Source organism: Amblyraja radiata, chromosome 2 (genome assembly GCF_010909765.2).
Source record: "Amblyraja radiata isolate CabotCenter1 chromosome 2, sAmbRad1.1.pri, whole genome shotgun sequence".
Classification (NCBI taxonomy): domain Eukaryota; kingdom Metazoa; phylum Chordata; class Chondrichthyes; order Rajiformes; family Rajidae; genus Amblyraja; species Amblyraja radiata.
In genome coordinates this window covers 65427883-65450901 of record NC_045957.1, presented here as the reverse complement: position 1 = coordinate 65450901, position 23019 = coordinate 65427883, and the positions used below count along the sequence as shown (strand labels likewise).

The following is a 23019-nucleotide window of genomic DNA, read 5'->3' as shown; positions in this document are numbered from 1 at the left end:
GCCTGAAGGCTGGATGCAGTCAGTGCTGGGACGTGTGTGCCATGTGCTATAATAAACTCCTAGTAAAGGTTACAGTGTGTCAGCAATCACTCCTTTACACATTCCAAGGGTAGTTTTGCACCCACTCAAATCAAACAACTTTACACCATCCTTTTCCATCTTGAAGGGTATCCTGCAATGAAGGCAAACCTTTCATTGCCCACACTCAGTCAAAATACTTTAAATGTAGGATGCTAAAATGTAAACAAAGAACATATTCTAGTTCAACACTGAAGCAGTAACAAACAAGCAGTCTTCAGTGCACTAGGTGAACAGACTTCAGAGAAGATTGGATTGCAGATTCCAAGATCTATATTGTTACGCACCAGTAAGGTTGGTATCTCAGCAAGAGTCAATTTGTGGATAGTCACCAGGAATCATTAGTGAACAAAATCAAATAGAACAAGCCAACACCTAGAAAATGAAAATTTAGCATGTTTTATTATTTAACAGGCAAAGTATGGCATCTTGACTGAAAATCAACCGTCTTGACATATGTAACCATTTTTAAGAAAAATACAGAACTGTTCCCTTAGTAAATATTTTGCAGAATAAATACTTTTGAATTAAAGGGAGAAATTATCATCTTCGTCACTTGGGCAAATTTGGGCAATATGTTCCATCCATACAACTATCTAAACAGTCATGGGAAAATTATCCAAAAATTTGAGGAAGCACTAAAAAAAATGTAGCAATCCATATTTATAAATTCAACCATTAAAATAACATGTAACAATGGGATTCACAGAACACTTAACAAAATTGTCACGTTGTCTAGGTTATAATAAAAATGACACCAAACACATCACAAAACTTCATTTTAAAAGTAGTGCTTTCATGAGAATGGGTTGTTAAACTACTTGGAAAGACATGAATGGTTGAAATTAATGAATTAATTCCCCCCCATAGCCGCCAAGCATATCACCTTGAACACGACACAGCTCTTCTTTTTCCCCGTGAACACATTTGCTTCACCCTTTTCCCATGAAGGAAATTTCTGGCAAACGGCCAAGATAACAACAGAAATAATGATATTTATGTCAGGAGGTTGATTTAGAGTTCTTGAATAAGTGTAACCAATTTTTTAAGCCTTCATGTCCAGTAATTAAAGATTTGAGGACATTCAAATACTAAACTGTGGATTGCATGTAAATTATATATTCTTGAAACAATTTGGCAGTTAGCTTTCTTGTCCTGCAATCTATATCAGTCCACATTTATCACTTGCTTTGACTCGACCTTAGGTCTTTCTTCATCTGGACATGCCACAGCAGCATTACCAGTTTTCTCAATTTTTGATAATGGATCAGTACATTCTGATGCTTGCATTACTTTTGAATTACTAATTTCTATCTGTGCATGCTCTACTTCTTTTTGTTCAGGTTCTTCCGCACCCAAGATCTCATCATATTTAGCAAATTCCTGTGAGCTTTCAGTATCTTGTTTCAAATTTTCAGTTTCTCCCTGTACATTCAATATGCCTTCTTCCATTGGCTCCATATTTTTCTCAGAATTTGCAACCAGTTTGTTAGATCCTTCACCCTTTTTCCCATCTCGGAAGACCTCCACTCCCAGCATTCGTAGGTAATGGAAACGTTCATTCCTGGCGACAAAAGCACGAATTGAGTTCTTTCCCCTCCAGCCACACAATACAATAGGGCACTTTGGACCTTCCTTGTTCCTGCAGACAGAATTGTTGAGAAAACAACAAAAGGGAAAAGTAATTAGTCGGTCTAAAGGACAAGTTGTATTTTCCACGTGGTGAGGTTGGGCAGAGGGCAGTGGAGGGAATTACCCCATATTAGTTATTATATCTATAAAGGGATTTTGGTCTGAAGACCTCACCATTTCTAATGATGGGACAGTTGCAATTAAAAGGCCAGTACACAGGTTCCAACATACTGAAGTAAGAGAAGGAAAAGGGAGAAAGGAGGTGGTGGTGGTGGAGGGGGGGGGGGGGGGGGGGGGGGGGCCTGGGAGGAAATAAGCCTTTAGATCCTGAATGGATCATTGGAAGAGGAATATTTTTGCCAAACATTTTTGACCCGATGCTTCATTTTTATGATAGAAGTTAACATTGCTTCTAATGACTTGAACAGAGTGATTGAACAAAGTCTAAGCCTTCCACATATAGCATTGCAGATTTGATCTACAGTTTGCCAAAAGCGGGAGATAAGCCCCCATGCTAAATACACTTGAACACAGCAGAGAGAGAAAATACAAATCAGTGCTTCACAGAATGGTCAATGAGGAAGGAAGAATTAAAAAATAAAAGCTAATAGTCAAAGCAAATCGTTTTATGGAAATATATAAAAGCAGGTTAGAAGGTAAAGCAATTTTCCAAGGGATGAAACAAGGAATAAGCTTAATGACAAGCATCAAGTGGCTGGAGGTTATACACACAGGGCCAAATAACTCTAGTAGGACACACAGTAAACAGGCAGCTAAAGTCAGGTAGTAAATTGGAAATAGATCTGGTAGGGTTATAATCAGAGCAAGGACAAAATGGGACACTGGTGCAGGTAAACGCATGAACTGTGTCATTTTGGATTAATTGTAATCTGTATCATACGGATGTGGGGGAGGGGAAGGGAGAGAGGATGAAGAAACCAGCAAGAACATTAGAAATTTGCCCCACGTTCATTGAGACTGTCAAAGATCACAGCAATTATGGGTATGTGAAAAAAAGGGGGGGGGGGGGAGGGGAAGCACACAGGGTTATTGATGCAACCTGCCAATATTTCACAGAAGGATGGGAATACAGGAGTGGTGTGTGCCAATTTACATTCTCAATTCATCCACTATTTATGGCAGGCTGATTAGCATTCTGAACCAGCAAAGCAGAGGTTACGACTTCAAATTCCTCTCTTGCAGGTTGTGAATTTCACATTGCAAATGAACAAAATAAGGAAATGTGACAATCATTTTTAAAAAATCCAACTGTCACTATTTGTCTTACAATCAATAAAACCTGTCATTCTGATCATAGTACTATGACTGTGCCAAGCCACTGGCTCACCGCTCTGTTCTGTACCACCTGAATAACAGGAATAGATGCCAAGCTGCAGTTTAGACTATAGCTTGCCATTCTACAATCATCCCCTCCAAACCCACCACTGTGCTCCACGGCCTTTGCCTCTGAAACTCCCTTTGCAACTGGATCCTTAACATACTCATCAGCAGACCTCAATCAGTACTGATTGGTAATAATATCCCCTCACTGACCAACCAGGCCCTGTGTTTAGACCATGCCTTGCATTCTTTACACCCACAATTGTGTGGCTCAGCACACCTCCAATTGCATCTGTAAATTTGCCAACAACCCATTGTAGTTGGCTGAATCACTGGCGATGATGGAAAGATAGAACCCCTGGTTGAATAGTGTCACAACATAACTTCTTGCTCAATGTCACCAAGACCAAGAAATTAATCACTGACTTCAGAAAGGAAAGTCAGGAGACCATGTGCCAGTATTCATTGGTGGGTTGGTGGTGGAGATAATTAGCAGCTTCAAATTCCTGGGCATTAACATCTCAGTTGACATGTCCTGGGCCCAACACATAGATGTAATCATGAAAAAATAGTTTAGTTTAGTTCATTAAGGTACGATGAAAAGCTTTTCCCAGCATCTCTACTTTCTTGCAAGATGATAGAGATTTAGTGTGCCTCCAAATACTCTAATGTAATGTAGAAAGTATCCCGATTGGTTGCATCATGGCCTAGTATGGCAATCCCAACACACAGTAATGCCATACGTTGCAGAGACTGGTGGACTCAGCCCAGTCCATCATGGGCATAGCCTCCCCTCAACTGAAAGCATCTATGAGGCACTGGCTCAAGGAGAGGCACCTACCATCAAGGATCCCCTCCATCCAGGCGTGCCTTCTTCTCACCGCTACCATTGGATAGGAGGTCCGGATGCCATCCATTCTACATCACCAGGTTCAGGAAAGACTACAGTGGAACACTACAACCCACCTCTTGCACTACCATGGACTTGTTTGTTTTCTAATTATCTTTTTGCACTGCTGCCTTTTTGGTACAATCAGGCTTCTTTTTGAACGTTTAATTTATGTATTTGTTTTGTGTTTCAATGAGTCTAGGTGCCATACTTGGACATATGTCAATAAACTCAACTTGACATGTTGCAGATGTACACACATCTTACCTCAACAGTAAAAGAGGAGAATTCAAACATATCAAAAGGCATATAATTTAGTTCCAATAAGAAAATAAACTTACAAAGTATCGGGGTCATATTTCAGCACAATGCTTCCCATACCTGTTTTATAAAACAAAGAAAGTTACTTGATTATTTGTATATTTACTAGCACATATTAATTCCATTAGGTTGCATTTTCTTTTTGATATTTAGCATCAATAAGCATTGTGTTGAATCTTAATGCATTGGCTTGCATTGCTACTATAAAACCATTCAGTGATATAAAATGTAATAAGCTGGTGAGAGACAGAAGATAAAAGCAGCAGCATTCTGCAAACGTGCTAAATTTCCATCAGCAGGTCTTGGATTCTGTGACAATAATTCACTAGTACATCGGCTTCCCTTACTGCATCCAATTTTATTCCATTCCCAGAACTTAACAGCACGGTAAGCCTCCTTATTGTGAGCGAATATAGTTAAACACTTGACTTTTTCCCCTCAGTAAGCGTCTAATTTTACATACATTGCAGAGAAACACTGATGCATGGTGCTTGACTGAGGTTCACCACCATTTAACGTAGCAAATCAATTTTAACAATCTTGGGTAGACAAAAGTGTGGAGAAACTCAGCGGGTGCAGCAGCATCTATGGAGCGAAGGAAATAGGTAACGTTTCCGGCAAAAACACTTCTTCAGACTGATGCAGGGTGGGGGAGGGGCGGGAAGAAGAAAGGAAGAGGAGGAGCCAGGGAGCTGAGGGAGAGCTGTGAAGGGGAGGAGACAGTGAGGGCTACCTGAAAATGGAGAAGTCAATTCATGCCTCTGGGGTATAAACTGCCCAAGCAAAATATGAGGTGCTGCTCCTCCAATTTCCGGTGGTCCTCCCTCTGGCCATGGAGGAGGCCCAGGACAGAAGGTCAGATTCGGAATGGGAGGGGGAGTTGAAATGCTGAGCCACCGGGAGATCAGGTTGTTTATTGCGGACTGAGCGGAGGTGTTCGGCGAAGCGATCGCCAAGCCTACGCTTGGTCTCACTGATGTTGATCAGCTGACATCTAGAGCAGTGGATGCAATAGATGTGGTTGGAGGTGCAGGTGAACCTCTGTCGCACCTGGAACGACTGCTTGGGTTCTTGAACGGAGTCAAGGGGGGAGGTAAAGCAACAAGTGTAGCATTTCTTGTGGTTGCAAGGGAAAGTGCCCGGGGAGAGGGTGGTACGGGATGAATTGACCAGGGAGTTACGCAGAGAGCGGCCTTTACGGAAAGCAGACGGGGAGGAGATGGGAAGATGTGGCGAGTGGTGGGGTCACGTTGGAGGTGGTGAAAATGATGGACGATTATTTGTTGTATGTGACGGCTAGTAGGGTGGAAGGCGAGGACGAGGGGGACTCTGCCCCTGTTATGAATGGGGGGGATGGGGAGAGAGAGCAGTGTTACGGGGTATGGAAGAAACCCTGGTGAGAGCCTCATCTATAGTAGGGGAGTGGAACCCCCGTTCCCTGAAGACATAAATTTGATTGAAGACGTGGATCGTCCGGAGGATGAAGTAGAATTGGGGTCCGTTGCAGGTCTGGGTGAGTTAGGCCTGAAGTTTCGGTAGAATCATAGCGAGTCTGGGTGAGTGAGGCCCGAAGTTTGGCGATCGCTTTGCCGAACACCTCCGCTCAATGGCGATCGCTTCACCGAACACCTCCGCTCAATGGCGATCGCTTTGCCGAACACCTCCACACATTGCGATCGCTTCGCCGAACACCTCCGCTCACCTGCACCTCCTCCAACCTCATCTATTGCATCCGCTGCTCTAGATGTCAGCTGATCTACATCAGTGAGACCAAGCGTAGGCTTGGCGATCGCTTCACCGAACACCTCCGCTCGGGCCGCAATAACCAACCTGATCTCCTGGTGGCTCCGTACTTCAACTCCCCCTCCCATTCCGAATCCGACCGTTCTGTCCTGGGCCTCCTCCATTGCCAGAGTGAGGAGCAGCACCTCATATTTTGCTTGGGCAGTTTATACCCCAGCGGCATGAACATTGACTTCTTCAATTTCAGGTCACCCTCACTGTCTCCTCCCCTCCTCAGCTCTCCCTCAACCCTCTGGCTCCTCCTCTTCCTTTCCTCTTCCCGCCTCCCCCCCCACCCCCACCCTACATCAGTCCGAAGAAGGGTTTTGGCCCGAAATGTTGCCTATTTCCTTTGCTCCATAGACGCTGCCGCACCCACTGAGTTTCTCCAGCACTTTTGTCTACCTTCGATTTTGCAGCATCTGCAGTTCCTTCTTTAACAATCTTGGATTGGATTTAACAATCTCGGATAGATTTATCGTCCATTGAAATCAATGGAGAACAGTTGTTAGGGACTTGTTAAGTGGTAACGTTTCAGTTTTTTTTTTTTAAATGGTTACTCAAATGTTTCCATATTTCTTTGAACTTTTAAAGATAGAAAATTAACATTGAGTTAATATATAACAAATAGCAAATGTCAGAAACATTCAGAGATCTTGACAGCAGGCAAGCTCAAGACCATTGAGGGTTGTTTATGACACTATCTGTGCTTTCTGTTCTTCCATTTCCCAGATGGCATAGTTGACTTGGAGAGCCTCATCAACAAGGTACATTCTAGCTTCTGTCAGCAGCTTCCTGCCAAGGGAGCTGCATGGGGGTACATTTGAAACAGTTTTGTAGGACAACAGTGAACACAGTCAGCTTGCAAGTAACTGTATATTCCATAAGATGCAAGCAGTGGGCTATATCACGTTTTAGCTAATTGTTGCCTACAACATACAAGTAATGCAAAAACAAAAATGCAAACAGCAGCAAAACCATACCCATTCACTTATTTCTTCCAGATGTAACCAGAACAATTATATATAATCTTAAATAGATGCCCTCTCACTTAAAGACAAGTTGCCAATATAACATACTCAGCTTCTTGGCCTGCTTTTGGGGATCACTTGTAAGTTTACCGATGAATGGATTTTCTTGTGTCAACAGTACCATAACATCTTCAACTGAGATCTTAACGATTCTTCCATTAATGTATGGATTTATAGTGTAAATACCCTGAAGAAACAAAAGTCAAGTTTAGCTCTTCTTACTCAAAATTTATTTATTTATACAGGTTTTCCTTTGTATCATACTACACTCTGAACAATGGAAGTCAGAGCGACACAAGGTAGGTTGCGGATGGCAACAGAATTTAATGCTTCAAAATCCAATCACATTATAAAAAGTAGTTTTCCAAAGTCCACCTACAAAAGATTAAAACAAACAGGAGGGAAAAAATATACAAATGCATATGAGACTGAACTGTCAGCTTCAGGAGCAACAAAGCTGAAGTAAAACTTGAAGCTACAAATTGGACAGTTGAAATCTCAATGATGGTTTTGGTCATGTGATGCCATTGTGCTGAAAATTAAGTGGAACTAACATTCTCTATCTGACCAGCTAAACTGCAGGCAAAACTGAACTTGTTACATCAATTGTCAATTTGTACGTCAATTATCAATTTGTCAGTAACTTGCGAGTCAGAGGCACTTAGTAACATAACATTCTCAATAGTGCAATTCAAACATGTAACAACATAAAATGAAGGTGATAGTGTCAATGTTTGAATGCATTCAAATTGGAGCTCATAGCCTTCTGAAAGCTTAATACTGATTGATGATTCTCTGGCATGGTCTCCTTGAAACCCTGATGATCAGTTTGAATCTTCCTTACAAATAAACTTTCCTTGCCAGAAATTGAGCAATCTTTGCCCATGTCCCATCACATTTACGTTCACAGTTAAAAATCTATACACAAATGCAAAACTTGGCTAGAATCCAAGTAGCATTATGGGATTGAATCAGACACCACAGAAAAAGCAGGCAAGAGTTGTGCTTTGAGGCACAATAAACTTTAGAGACAATTATTTGGTTAATTTAGGTTTATAGGAGATTCTACAGCATTATTTGTAAATTTACATGGAAATCATTACATCTAACAATATGACCACTATCGTTAATTTAAATTCAGCAAGCATTGAAATTTCTTGGAATAGACTGTAAACTTGAAGTATCAAAACCAAAAGACAATTCTAGTCATACAATATTTATTTTTCCAAAGATCCTAAGTCATTCTTTTGTTTCCATAAAGTACATATTGAATACATTTAGAAGGGTAGATGGTAGGCCTATATGTATACTAATAAAGCAATTAATGTAATGGTTAAAGCAATTAAAACCACAATCATAACACCATTTACAGGTATTGCAAAAATTGGTTAGAGATGTTGAAATTGTACACAAGTACACACTTAATTTTTAATTCTTTTCAAATTTTAGGGAAGTTTAAAATCATAATTTAAAACCTAACCTGTATTGATAATAAACTACAAGCTAATAATTTCAATGTTATAGTTGTTATTCACAGGTAAAAAATATCTAAAATAGAAATATTATCACAGAAATGTTAAAACATGACAAATTAACAATACCTCTTGTGCCAATCTGAAGGCACAGCCAAACTCCTCCCCATCATTATTGCGACTCAAAACTTTAATTCCAGTGTTGATCACCTACCAAAAATCACAGCATGCTTAACATTAAAAATTAAATGCTCATTTAAGAATGCAAAAGCATGCATGTAGATATTATGTGGGGAAAACAGAAAGTTGTTTGAATTTCAAACCTTTAGATGCCAAAGAAAACTTATGATAAATCAACTCATCAGGAATAGTTTTACCCATGTATTAGACATAAAGTCCAAGAAACGAATATGCTTCAATCTTGTTTGTCAATCTCTCCCTTTACTAGTTTTATATTTTATAAAAACATTAAAATGTGTTGAGAGTGTCTGCATTTACTTTCAACCAACAAGTTCCAGGTGTGCATAACTCAGAGGAAATACATTCTCAACTCCCCTTCCCAACTCCACTGTTGATTCAACTTGAAATACAAGTGGAGAGGGAATGCTGGGGAGAAAAGCTGCAGACACCAGCAAGGAATCAACGGAATTCTATTTGACAATAGACAATAGGTGCAGGAGTAGGCCATTTGACCCTTCGAGCCAGCACCGCCATTCAATGTGATCATGGCTGATCATCCCCAATCAGTACCCCATTCCTGCCTTCTCCCCATATCCCCTGACTCCGCTATTTTTAAGAGCCCTATCTAGCTCTCTCTTGTAAGCATCCCGAGAACCTGCCTCCACCGCCCTCTGAGGCAGAGAATTCCACAGACTCACCACTCTTTGTGAGAAAAAGTGTTTCCTCGTCTCCATTCTAAATGGCTTACTCCTTATTCATAAACTGTGGACCCTGGTTCTGGACTCCCCCAACATCAGGAACATGTTTCTTGCCTCTAGCGTGTCCAAGCCCTTACCAATCTTATATGTTTCAATGAGAACCCTCTCATCCTTCTAAACTCCAGAGTGTACAAGCCCAGCTGCTCCATTCTCTCAGCATATAGCAGTCCCGTCATCCCGGGAGTTAACCTTGTAAACCTACGCTGCACTCCCTCAATAGCAAGAATGTCCTTCCTCAAATTAGGGAAAATTGATTGGAGAGGACAAAAAAAGCAAATACACCCAAGCATAAGTACTGAGGTAGTGAAGCAGAGGGAGCGCACATCTACACACCCCAGAAGGCAAAAAGGCCGACAAATAGAGGGTGTCTTTGGATCCGTCTTCTCTAAGGAGGACACAAACAATCTTCCTGATGTACTAGTGGCTAGAGGATCTGGGGTGACATTCGGCAGGAAATGGTGTTGGGTAGACTGATGGGACTGAAGGCTGATAAATCCCCAGGGCCTGATGTTCTACATCCCAGGGTACTAAAGGAAGTGGCCCTAGAAATCATGAAAGCATTGGTAATCATTATCCAATGTTCTATACATTCAGGATCAGTTCCTTTGGATTGGAGGGTAGCTAATGTTATCCCACTTTTTAAGAAAGGCAGGAGAGAGAAAACGGAATTATAGACCAGTTAGCCTGACATCGGTGGTGGGGAAGATGCTGGAGTCAATCATAAAAGATGAAATAGCAGCACATTTGGATAGCAGTAACAGGATCAGTCTGAGTCAGCATGGATTTACGAAGGGGAAATCATGCTTGACTAATCTTCTGGCATTTTGAGGATGTAACTAGGAAAATGGACAACGGAGAGCCAGTGGATGTAGTGTACCTGGACTTTCAGAAAGCCTTTGATAAGGTCCCACATAGGAGAGTAGTGGGCAAAATGAGGGCACATTGTATTGGGGGTAGAGTGCTGACATGGATAGAAAATTGGTTGGCAGACAGGAAACAAGGAATAGGGATTAACGGGTCCCATTCAGATTGGCAGGCAGTGACTAGTGGGGTACCACAAGGCTTAGTGCTGGGACCGCAGCTATTTACAATATATATTAATGATTTAGATAATGGATTACAATTAACATTAGCAAATTTGCAAATGACACAAAACTGTGAGTCTGTGGAATTCTCTGCCTCAGAGGGTGGTGGAGGCCAGTTCTCTGGATACTTTCAAGAGAGAGCTAGATATGGCTCTTAAAGATAGCGGAGTCAGGGGATAAAGGGAGAAGGCAGGAACGGGGTACTGATTGTGATCAGCCATGATCACATTGAATGGTGGTACTGGCTCGAAGGGCTGAATGGCCTACTCCTGCACCTATTGTCTATTGTCTTGGGATGGGAAAGATGTTGTCAAGCTGGAATGGGTACAGAGAAGACTTACATTGTCAGGGGTCTGAGCTATAGGGAGAGGTTGATTAGGCTGGGACTCTATTCCTTGGAGGATGAGGGGTAATCTTATTGAGGTGTATAAAATCATGAGGAATAGACCGGGTAGATGCACAGAGTCTCTTGGCCAGAGTAGGTGAATCGAGGACCAGGGGACATAGGTTTAAGGTTTTAAGGGAAATGTTTTAATAGGAATCTGAGGGGTAATCTTTTCACACAAAGGGTGGTGGGTGTACGGAACAAGCTGCCAGAGGAGGTAGTTGAGGCAGGGACTATCCCAACATTTAAGAAACAGTTAGACAGGTACATGGATAGGACAGGTTTGGAAGGATATGGACCAAATGTGGGCAGGTGGCACTAGTGTAGCTGAGACATGTTGGCCAGTATGGCCAAATTAGGTTTGTTTCCACACTGTATCACTCTATGACTCGAGAGTGGTTACCGGGTACACAGAGATATCGTGCTTTGTTGGCTGAGGCATAGAATAAAGAGCACAGAGGTTATAATAAACTTTAAGAAGTGTGTTTGCATTTTAGTCAGAGGAGAAATGTGTTGGGCTACAGTTACATTTTTTTTTAAACAAATAAAGTTGTGAGATTTAATTAAGATGTATAAATTTGAAATTGAATAAATAAACTATTTTTCCTTAAGAAGAGGTTAATGGTAGAGGCCATAGATTTAAGGCAATTAACAGAAGAATTAGAATGGACAAGAAGAATTTAGTTTTATTCTAGGTGGCAGGTAGAGACTTGGAACTCTGTCAGGCAGCAAGGAATACCATGTCATCTCTGGGTGCCCGCTCTACCACCCACCAAATGGAGCTCAGGGACTGGCAGACATAACAACCTGGCTGCTCAACACCCGGCTTGAGATCTAACTATTCCTTTGGTTTATGTTTCATTCGCAAGAAGAAAAAGAAGAACATTTAATGAGCACTTTAATGCTATGTGTTAAAAGTCAGGGGGGAGGATTAGACAAGTGTTTCTAGACAGTAAGGGTTTCAGAAACCAAATGGCCATTTTTAACTGTAAATTTGCAAGATTTAATTTGATATTTTTAGGCTTACATTTATAATTTATTTATTACATTATTTAAAATTGGTGTTAAAATAATAACTGAATCAGAATCTGGAGGTGCTGGAAATCTGAAACAAAAATCAGGCATCTTGATCTGGACAATTAACACCATCTTTCTTTCTACAGATGCCATCTGACTTGCTGATCGATTCCAGCAATTTATTTTGTTTTAAGTCTTAAAATAATTCCAGTCGAACATCACATACCGGACAAATTAAGACACTAAAAACAGAAATGTGTTTTGGCAAACTAAAGTATTCAATGATTTTCAAAGGCTACCAGTGCAATGCATCTGAATTTTAAAGTAGACTGGAAAATTTGCAAACAAACCTTCATTCTTTCACTGTTATGATGAAGCACATTTCTCAATTCCTTGGAAACCATATACAGATGACGCTTCTTCCCCTCATGTGTCCTTGTGAAGACATTCATCTTTGGAAATGCTGGATCCATTTGATAAAAATTCCTTAAAAATCACATTGACAAATCTATGTTTATATTTTGCTCAAAATAGATAGTCTATCAGGGCACCAGCACATAAAACAAACCTAATCATGGCTCACTCAAATCACTTCATGCAAAATTGAAATAGATAATCTTATCTCAGTATGTTTAGTCAGCTATGCCTATCCTGCTGATTAAGTTCACTTCAGAAGTACCGCAGACAGGATATACAGAAATTCAAAAGCTGTCCAAAGATCTTTGGCTTTCGGGTGAAAATAATTCCAAACTTTCACTTTCCTTTTGTGGGGACATTCTTCCCAATATTACTCTTGAATGTCCTGGCTCAAAAATCAGTATTTCGTGAATAGAGAATGAGCTACATGGTCGTAAGGAAACATAGAAACATAGATAATAGGTGCAGGAGTAGGCCATTCGGACCTTCGAGCCTGCACTGCCATTCAATACGATCATGGCTGATCATCCAACTCAGTATCCTGTACCTACCTTCTCTCCATACTCCCTGATCCCATTAGCCACAAGGGCCACATCTAACTCCCTCTTAAATATAGCCAATGAACTGGCCTCAACTACTTTCTGTGGCAGAGAATTCCAGAGTCACCACTCTCTGTGTAAAAATAAATTTTCTCATCTCGGTCCTAACAGACTTCCCCCTTATCCTTAAACTGTGACCCCTCGTTCTGGACTTCCCCAACATCGGGAACAATCTTCCTGCATCCAGCCTGTCCAACCCCTTAAGAATTTTGTAAGTTTCTATAAGATCCCCCCTCAATCTTCTAAATTCTAGCGAGTACAAGCCGAGTCTATCCAGTCTTTCTTCATACAAGTCCTGCCATCACAGGAATCAGTCTGGTGAACCTTCTCTGTACTCCCCCTATGACAAGAATGTCTTTCCTCAGATTAGGAGAGCAAAACTGTACACAATACCCCAGATGTGGTCTCACCAAGACCCTGTACAACTGCCGTAGAACCTCCCTGCTCCTATACTCAAATCCTTTTGCTATGAATGCTACCATACCATTCACTTTCTTCACTGCCTGCTGCACCTGCATGCCTACTTTCAATGACTGGTGTACCATGACACCCAGGTCTCGTTGCATCTCCCCTTTTCCTAATCGACCACCATTCAGATAATAGTCTACTTTTCGCCACCAAAGTGGATAACCTCACATTTATCCACATTATACTGCATCTGCCATGCATTTGCCCACTCGCCCAACCTATCCAAGTCACCTTGCAGCCTCCTAGCATCCTCCTCACAGCTAACATTGCCCCCCAGCTTCGTGTCATCCGCAAACTTGTAGATGTTGCATTCAATTCCCTCTTCCAAATCATTAATATATATTGTAAATAGCTGGGGTCCCAGCACTGAGCCTTGTGGTACCCCACTAGTCACTGCCTGCCATTCTGAAAAAGACCCGTTTACTCCTACTCTTTGCTTCCTGTCTGCCAGCCAGCTCTCTATCCACATCAACACTGAACCCCCAATACCTTGTGTTTTAAGTTTGCATACTAATCTCTTAAGTGAGACCTTGTCGAAAGCCTTCTGAAAGTCCAGATATAACACATCCACTGGTTCCCCCTTATCCACTCTACTAGATACATCCTCGAAAAATTCTATAAGATTCGCCAGACATGATTTACCTTTCATAAATCCATGCTGACTTTGTCCAATGATTTCACCACTTTCCAAATGTGCTGCTATCCCATCTTTAATAAGTGACTCGAGCATTTTCCCCATTACCGATGTTAGACTAACTGGTCTGTAATTCCCCGTTTTCTCTCTCCCTCCCTCCCTTTTTAAAAAGTGGGGTTACATTAGCTACCCTCCAATCCTCAGGAACTACTGCAGAATCTAAAGCGTTTTGAAAAATTATCACTAATGCATCCACTATTTCTGGGGCTACTTCCTTAAGCACTCTGGGATGCAGCCTATCTGGCCCTGGGGATTTATCGGCCTTTAATCCATGCAATTTACCTAACACCACTTCCCGACTAACCTGGATTTCACTCAGTTCCTCCATCTCATTTGACCCCCGGTCCCCTGCTATATCCGGCAGATTATTTATGTCTTCCTTAGTGAAGGCAGAACCAAAGTAGTTATTCAATTGGTCTGCCATGTCCTTGTTCCCCATGATCAATTCACCTGTTTCTGACTGCAAGGGACCTACATTTGTTTTAACTAATATTTTTCTCTTCACATATCTATAAAAGCATTTGCAGTCAGTTTTTATGTTCCCTGCCAGTTTTCTTTCATAATCTATTTTCCCTTTCCTAATTAAGCCCTTTGTCTTCCTGTGCTGGACTCTGGTAGGCTGCTTTTTCTGGCTAATTTGTATGCTTCGTCTTTTGTTTTGATACTATCCCTGATTTCCCTCGTTATACTTTGATACTATCCCTGATTTATTCTTTTGCCAAACTAGGATGAACAATTGTTGTAGTTCATCCATGCGGTCTTTAAATGCCTTCCATTGCATATCCACCATCAACCCTTTAAGAATCAATTGGCCAGTCTATCTTGGCCAATTCACGTCTCATACCTTCAAGGTTACCTTTCTTTAAGTTAAGAACCCTTGTTTCTGAATGTCACTATGTCAACATATATCATATTCATTAATAACTATCAGCACATTTATCTCATCCACCTTATTACAAATGCTCCTTGCATTGAGACAAAGCCTTCAGGCTTGTTTTTACAACACTCTTACACCTTATACAATGTCACTATGTCACTCTCCATCCTAATGAAGAACTCAACCATATTATGGTCACTCTTGCCCAAAGGGCCACGCACAACAAGACTGCTAACTAACCCATCCTCATTACTCAATACCCAGTCTAGAATAGCCTGCTCTCTCGTTGGTTCCTCTACATGTTGGTTTAGAAAACTATCCCGCATACATTACAAGAAATCCTCTTCCTCAGCACCCCTGCCAATTTGATTCACCCAATCTATATGTAGATTGAAGTCACCCATTATAACTGTTTTACCTTTGTTGCACGCATTTCTAATTTCCTGTTTGATGTCATCCCCAACTCCACTACTACTGTTAGGTGGCCTGTACACAACTCCCACTAGCGTTTTCTGCCCCTTAGTGTTTCGCAGCTCTACCCATATCAATTCCACATCCTCCAAGCTAATGTCCTTCCTTTCTATTGCGTTAATCTCCTCTCTAACCAGCAACGCTACCCCACCTCCTTTTCCTTTCTGTCTATCCCTCCTGAATATTGAATATCCCTGGATGTTCAGCTCCCAGCCTTGGTCACCCTGGAGCCATGTCTCCGTGATCCCAACTATGTCGTATTCATTAATAACTATCAGCACATTTAACTCATCCACCTTATTACAAATGCTCCTTGCATTGAGACACAAAACCTTCAGGCTTATTTTTACAACACTTATACAATTATGTTGAAAAGTTACATGCTAAGGTTTTACTTCAGCTGGGTAGTCAGCAATTATTAATGATATAGATATAGTAACACTATATCTATATCAAATTCTGGGTTTGCAATATTGTATATTTTTTCATCCCAAACTGCCCTTGTACCAACAACTCTGCCCTTCACCCACTTCCACAGTAGTCATAATCTTGTACTGCTACTGCAAACACCATATGCTAACAATCTCTGTAAGAAAGTCAAAGAGTGATTTCTCCCCAAAATGAATCAAAGGAATCTGGAAGTCTCTCTCTTCAGTGCCTCCTCTCCGCACCGCCTCTCCCCCCCCCCAATAGTCCAATGCAATACAGATCACATTTCAAAAGTAAAATACCGAGAATGGTTCAAATACTAAACAAAACAGAAAATATTGCAAATAGGCAGGTCAGGTGGCAACTGTGGAGAGAGAAACAGAGTTAACTTTTCAATTTGATGGCCTTTCACCAAAACGTCAACATATTCCAGTTGAAAGTGAATGAGATGGACAAAAGAAATTCAGTGACTCTAAACAAAATATAATCACTGGCCATACCAATTCTTCTCAGTAAAACAGGATGACAATTTTCAAAAGATTCTTACTGTATTGGGAGAAATATTGGATCATCTTCATTCAGGAAGACAAACGGATCTTCTTTGAACCCAAATAATTTCATTTTCTTTGATGGTGGTGGACTGAAGTTAAAAAAAAACAAAAAAACAGGAATTACACTAAAATATTTATTAAAAAACTGCAGTTTTCATATCCGTTTATTCTTTTGACCATGAACAAAGAATCATTTTTCAATTATTTTAAATAGATTAAATCTGGCTGCAGACTCACATAGCATATGGAGTTAAAAATATTTCAAAACGAGAAGTTATAAATGCAAACGTGGAAGCATTACCTGAAAATATTCTGAAACAAGCCACTACACAAAGATGCAGCTAAAGAAATTCACCCTGTTTTATTAACACTGCAAAAGTTTTTGTGATTTGCCTCTGCCAATGTAAAGTTGACGAGTTAGCTCAGATTGAAAGGGCACCATATCACATAATTCTACGTCAGTACAAATGTTGCCCATTGCTTAAAAGGTTCCAAATACTGTGCGATGTTTACTCTAATCAATATTTTAGAACAAAATGCTTGATAAATTCCATGCACCAGTGTCTAACTTACCAAAAAATAGTCTCCTTATTGTCCAATGATTCTTCACCATCAGTTATTTTAGTTTCATCCACTGCTGCAGATTTTTCATCAGCACCTTCAGCTGAAGGATTAACCATTTCTGCTTTGCGTCGCAACTGAATAAAAACAAAAACATGTTAAATAAGCATGTAGATTGCCTGAGTCACTCTTCTGACTTCTTCCAAAATCCCTGAGGAATTCATCATGAGCAGCAACCCAACCTTTCCTTATAAATATTCTCTTTCCTCTTAACAATCTTATTTATTTTTAAATATGATCCTTTAAAAAACCCTCATTCGCTCTCACTGGCTGTCATCATGCTTCTCGAGCCTCATCATCACTCATAATATATCAGACAACATGTTTCTCTACTAAGTCATCTCTCATTGCGCTTCAATGTACAACTCATCTCTGGTCCAATCTTTCCAAACTGCCATTTCAGGATCAGCTGGAATTGCTGAGTTCCCTACTTATTTTAAAATATCGAGCTACTCTATCTCTATTCCCAATTACACCTATGAGGAGCTCTTGGATTGCTGTCACTAATAATGTATTCATGTTACTTCCTTTCCTGGCCCTGGCTTATTGAACAATTAAAAAAATATATCTATTACCCACTCCACCTTAAACCTGCAATATTAATCCTGCAACTTCGGTTTTTTTTTTCATTTATCCTCCTGCTTATTTGACTCATTTTGTTTGCAACCCACTTCCTACTCTCTCAACCTTATTCCGACTAATTTACTGACCACCTGACTGCTTTTCAAAGCCAATGTCAGCAGATTTTGCAAAAGGTTCTCTCCCCTGAAATACTGCTTCCTCTCTGCTTCAAAGTGCAATCACTGTATTTTTCAAAACCAAAATTTAGAACTTCTACCCTGTCAGCCATCATCAAACCACAAACGTTTTCTTCTTCTTCTTCTTCTTCTTCTTCTTCATGTCCTCAGATCAGCACCCACATCATTAAGACCCACTTGTATGAATCGCTCCAATCCAAATTCCACCCTTCTTTGCAATTCAAACAACTGCGATCATACCAAGAGCAAATATCGTGACACAAGTAATGAATCCTACTTCGTACTTCTTAACCTGCATATAACATCTTAAACATTGGACGCAGCCTTCTATTCCAACACGTCTCAATCTTGTCAGTGAATGGGAACACGCTCATAAGGTTCAACTCCATTCTAACCAGCTGCGGCCAGTTGATCATCAGCAATAACATTACAGGGGGTTGCTAAAGATCGATTTTTGGTTCCTATCATCCAATCATATGCTGTCCCAAGCCACCATCATGGAAAAGTAGTGTCAATTTCCACATACATTGTTTAAGACATACCTGAAGATGCTGGAAAAATCGACGGTCAACAAAAATGCTGGAGAAACTCAGTGGGTGAGGCAGCATCTGTGGAGCAAAGGAATAGGTGACGTTTCGGGTTGGGACCCTTCTTCTTCTGAAGGTTCTCGACCCATAACGTCACCTATTCCTTCGCTCCATAGATGCTGCCTCACCCGCTGAGTTTCTCCAGCATTTTTGTCTACTTTCCACATACACTGTGATGCTCAACTACCTCAGTCACTTCTCTTGAACTTTCTACCAACTCCAAACTTCCCATTTGCTTGTCTAACAGGTAACATTGATTGATAGAAAGTTTCCTCCAATTTGGAACATTGGAAAATTGTAACTATAACTTACTTCAAAACATTTTGTCCAACAAATGTAAGCAAGGGCCATTTTAGTGGATCAGTATAAGCTCGAATAGAGTTATGAAAAAAATAATTTTTAAATGGCCTCCAAGATTAACTAAGCGATGACAGTTACCTTCGGTTCCCTCTTGTTCCATGGCATTGGCGCCTTTTTCTCCAGAACAGCTACAAAGAAGCCCCCAGTATTCTGATGATGAGGTAGAACCCTAATGCTACCAGAAAATTGAATTATTGGATAAGTGAAATTTGAATCTTGCTCCACGATTTATTTCATGTAAGCCAATGATTATGCAAAACCTTTCAAAGCTCGTGCTAATACTTAAACATACAAACATCAACTGCATATGATCTTCACATAATCAAAATGCCAATCAAGTAGAAAGGAACCATGGAGTTTTAGATATTCTGTCTGACAAAAACATTTCACTCACTTGTCTAATTTTAGTTTTCTTCAACATGGCAATGCATGTCAAAATCTAATTCAAGCATTTACAGCAAAATGTTAATATTAAAATTACATTTTTGGCAAACTCAAGACCAGGGTAATGTTTTAATGTGTACACATGCGATTAACTTAACATAAATTAGCTAACAGCATGAACAGTTTTAGGTACGTGATTCAAAAGCATTTTAAAATTGTTGATTCCATATAGTGTCATATTTCAAATTAGTCTTATTTATTAATTAATGCACTGCTACATCATATTCACATTAAACCAATGACAAGGTGGATGAAAACCCCTTGTTAATTTTTGTAAAGAAATTGAGGCTTTAGCAAATCATGGACATGGCCAAGGTTAGTTCCAAGTTAGTTTCAAATACATGAATTACATCCTATTTAGATATTATTATTTCAATGTTATAATTTTACTTGCATGTTTAAATATTGTATAAATTGTACTTGCAGTATTGTAAGAACTTGCCACAACTAACCATCGTTCCAGATTCATTATTTTGAGCTTTTGAGGGTCTTTGATTGGGAACATTGTAGGGCGGATCTGGGTGTGTTTGTTCTCTGGCACGTCTGACCACTCATCATACCAATGACCTTCTCTTGTCATTACCTGAGAGCAAATAGATTTTATGAGCATACAATCGAAGAAACAACTCTCAATGTGTGAACCAGTACAAACTAAAAAAAAAAAAAACCTCCATGCTCCTCATTTTCACGTACCCCACCACCAATTCTCTCTCCCGATACCCTACTACCAACACGGTGAAAGAACATTAAGAATAAGCATGTACCAGTCAGTCGAGAATGGAATTCAAATGTGAGCTTTCTCATCAGTGGCAAGTTTAGAAGACACTGGTTTCCAATATTCACTGAACTTTAATGACCACAAAGCTTTCACAGCTTACATAAAGATACCATATTGCTTTAACACATCTTGAATAGGGAAAGAAAGATTCCCAGCTCTGTAGAATTACCTTCCATGTTGTTAAACCAGGCATTCGCTTCAATCCTGGTAATTCAGATGAAACATCAACCAACTCCAGAGTTCCTATAACAAATAACCTTTGTCATCTAATCTCTCATATTAAATAAACATCAAGCATGCATATTATGTTTTTTATAAATTACATTTATAAAATTAAATTATTCCCAACAAAACCTGAAAAATTAACATGGAGGCTCTCTTCCCCCATCTCAAGCCATTAATAAATAATGCGGGGATCATGACAGAAGCATCCTCGTGGCGATCCCCGGGAAACGACGACACGATGTACTCTGTGACGCGTCGGGTGACCAATTCTGTCAACATGTTGGACGACGACGACAGAAGCCAACAGTGAGTTATATGTCGTCTGACACATGAGCGAACGAATAAATAATGCAATATGTTTAATTACAGGTTCTAGGTCCTAAGAACGGAATAATATTTTTTATAACAGTTATATTTTTCAACATGCAAGTATTCTTTTCAGATAAATTACACCAATTGCAGTAATTTTAAAGTTGAGCTCGAATACAGAATTTTAGCTCACAAGACCAGTCCACAACTTTACATTTCACAACTGTACTACAGTGGAAAGGCTCACCTTCACTCTTTTCAAGAATAGCTGATATCACAGCTTCATTTTCAATAGGATTCAGAGAACAGGTAGAATAGACCATCCTTCCTCCAACAGTCAACTGTTCCACACCACGAATTGCAATTCTCTGCTGTAAACTTGGACAGCAAGGTAAAAAAAAAAAAACTGTTAAAAAATTTGCTTCACAAATTACCCCAATTAACCACTATGAAGCATACAAAAATTAAGGATCAATACATAAAGCAAGAACAAAATCCAAGCAGACTTAGGACTTTTTGAAAAGTTAAAAGCTTCCATAATGTAGTCAGTTGCTGGTGAATCTGTCAATTAGTTATAAGGTTTTTATAATTTACATGTCTGAAAACCAGCTTACCGTTATGAAATCCTAGTGTGTTATTTTACATAATCCAGGTACGAAAACTGTTTTGTGTGAAGCAACTGTTGTTTTTATTGAGTCTTATTTAGTCTAATTTACAACAGCATATACTATGGGTAAAAAAGCTATCTTCATTTAACCATAAGCTTGTAAGGAGAGTACATGCGATCAGCTGAAAGCATAGAATGATCTCCCATAGACCAAAATATGTCACATATTTAAAACAGATAACTGCATCCTCAGAGAACTTTGTACAATTGTCATTGGTGCTAATGTATTGGATCGAAAAGAGCCCACCTCTTTTAGAAATAAATGTAGATGAATCAAGCTGCTCCTCACAGGCAGCTTGCCTTACCCATGCAGCTGTAGACTGTTGCTAGTTGTCCACTTTCTCCACACATCAATATTCTTTCTTAAGGTTGCATCCCCACTGTAATCATTAAGAGTATTCTCAAAATTCAGAAGGAATGGTTAACAGACACACATGTGCAGAACCTCAAATTTAAACTATTATCTGAATTCCACTCAAGTGAGCAAGCTATACCAAAATATACAAAAAAATCATACAAGGTTTAAGAGGCCATTTTCCCCATCATTTCAATACCAGAAATAATAAATTCTACCCAGCCAATGCTGGGGCCACAACCTTGAAGTTCATTGTTCGAAATCTTTGCACTTTTTAAATGTGCTGAGGGTTCTTGATTTCCACCACTCTTTCCAGCAGTGTTTCAGGTGTGGAAAAAAAACTCACCCCCCCTTCTCGCAATTACTAATTAGCTCAGCCCCTAGCTTTGATCTTCAACTAGAAGAAATAGGGACGGTTTCCTATTTTCTCTAGCTAGGTGTCTCATGATTATACAGACTTCGATTATGCAACCCCAGCTTCCTCTATTCCAAAGAAACCTGATGCATATCCAATTCAATAAAATAACTTTCTTGTAATATAGTGTCCGAAACTAAACCCATCTGCAAGTGTGGCCTAAAGTACAATATACAATTCCAGCAAAACCTCCCTCCTCCTATATTCTGTGCTTTGTCCAATTAACAAAAGCAGCTTGTGTGATTTTTCAACTACATTATTTACCTGTACTGCTTTACTTTCCTCAGGATGAGAGATATAATTTAATGGGAAATGAAAACTGTTCAGCACCACAGTAAAGTCAATGTCTGGTACAGACAGGTGCAATATTTAGAGGATGAGTTTTTGCCTTTATTCACCTCTCGCCATTACCTAGGAACAATCCACTGACAGCCTTTAACATTCATAAATAGCTAATTTAGTTGGAATTTCACTTTCAAGGCAAGCATGCTTTTAAGGGACTGTCCCACTTAGGCGACTTTTTAGGCGAGTGCAGGAGGCTCTGCGCTCGCCTCATGATCCACACATGTTCGCTGGTCCGAGAACACTAATGCAATCATCAAGAAAGCTCATCAGCGCCTCTACTTCCTGAGATTACAGAGAGTCGGTTTGTCAAGGAGGACTCTCTCTAACTTCTACAGGTGCACAGTAGAGAGCATGCTGACCGGTTGCATTGTGGCTTGGTTCGGCAACTTGAGCGCCCTGGAGAGGAAGAGACTACAAAAAGTGGTAAACACTGCCCAGTCCATCATTGGCTCTGACCTTCCTTCCATCGAGGGGATTTATCGCAGTCGCTGCCTCAAAAAGGCTGGCAGTATCATCAAAGACCCACACCATCCTGGCCACACACTCATCTCCCTGCTACCTTCAGGTAGAAGGTACAGGAGCCTGAAGACTGCAACGACCAGGTTCAGGAACAGCTACTTCCCCACAGCCATCAGGCTATTAAACCTGGCTCGGACAAAACTCTGAACATTAATAACC

At 40.2% G+C, this 23019-nt stretch overlaps 1 protein-coding gene across 2 annotated transcripts in view; it reads right to left on the bottom strand.

Moving 5' to 3' along the window:
* Positions 1-461: 461 nt before the first annotated feature.
* The window catches only part of nsun2 (NOP2/Sun RNA methyltransferase 2), a 34247-nt gene continuing 11689 nt past the window's right edge, over positions 462-23019 (bottom strand). For both annotated transcript variants that reach the window (XM_033048108.1, XM_033048118.1), the window contains exons 8-19: positions 21532-21606; positions 20807-20937; positions 20195-20268; positions 19700-19830; positions 18882-18978; positions 17051-17175; positions 16474-16566; positions 12322-12457; positions 8676-8756; positions 7123-7261; positions 4282-4321; positions 462-1720 (exon numbers count right to left, since the gene is read on the bottom strand). In XM_033048108.1, coding sequence (XP_032903999.1) covers positions 1246-1720; positions 4282-4321; positions 7123-7261; positions 8676-8756; positions 12322-12457; positions 16474-16566; positions 17051-17175; positions 18882-18978; positions 19700-19830; positions 20195-20268; positions 20807-20937; positions 21532-21606 — 1597 coding nt within the window. In that variant the 3' untranslated portion in view covers positions 462-1245. The remainder of the gene's footprint in view (positions 1721-4281; positions 4322-7122; positions 7262-8675; positions 8757-12321; positions 12458-16473; positions 16567-17050; positions 17176-18881; positions 18979-19699; positions 19831-20194; positions 20269-20806; positions 20938-21531; positions 21607-23019) is intronic.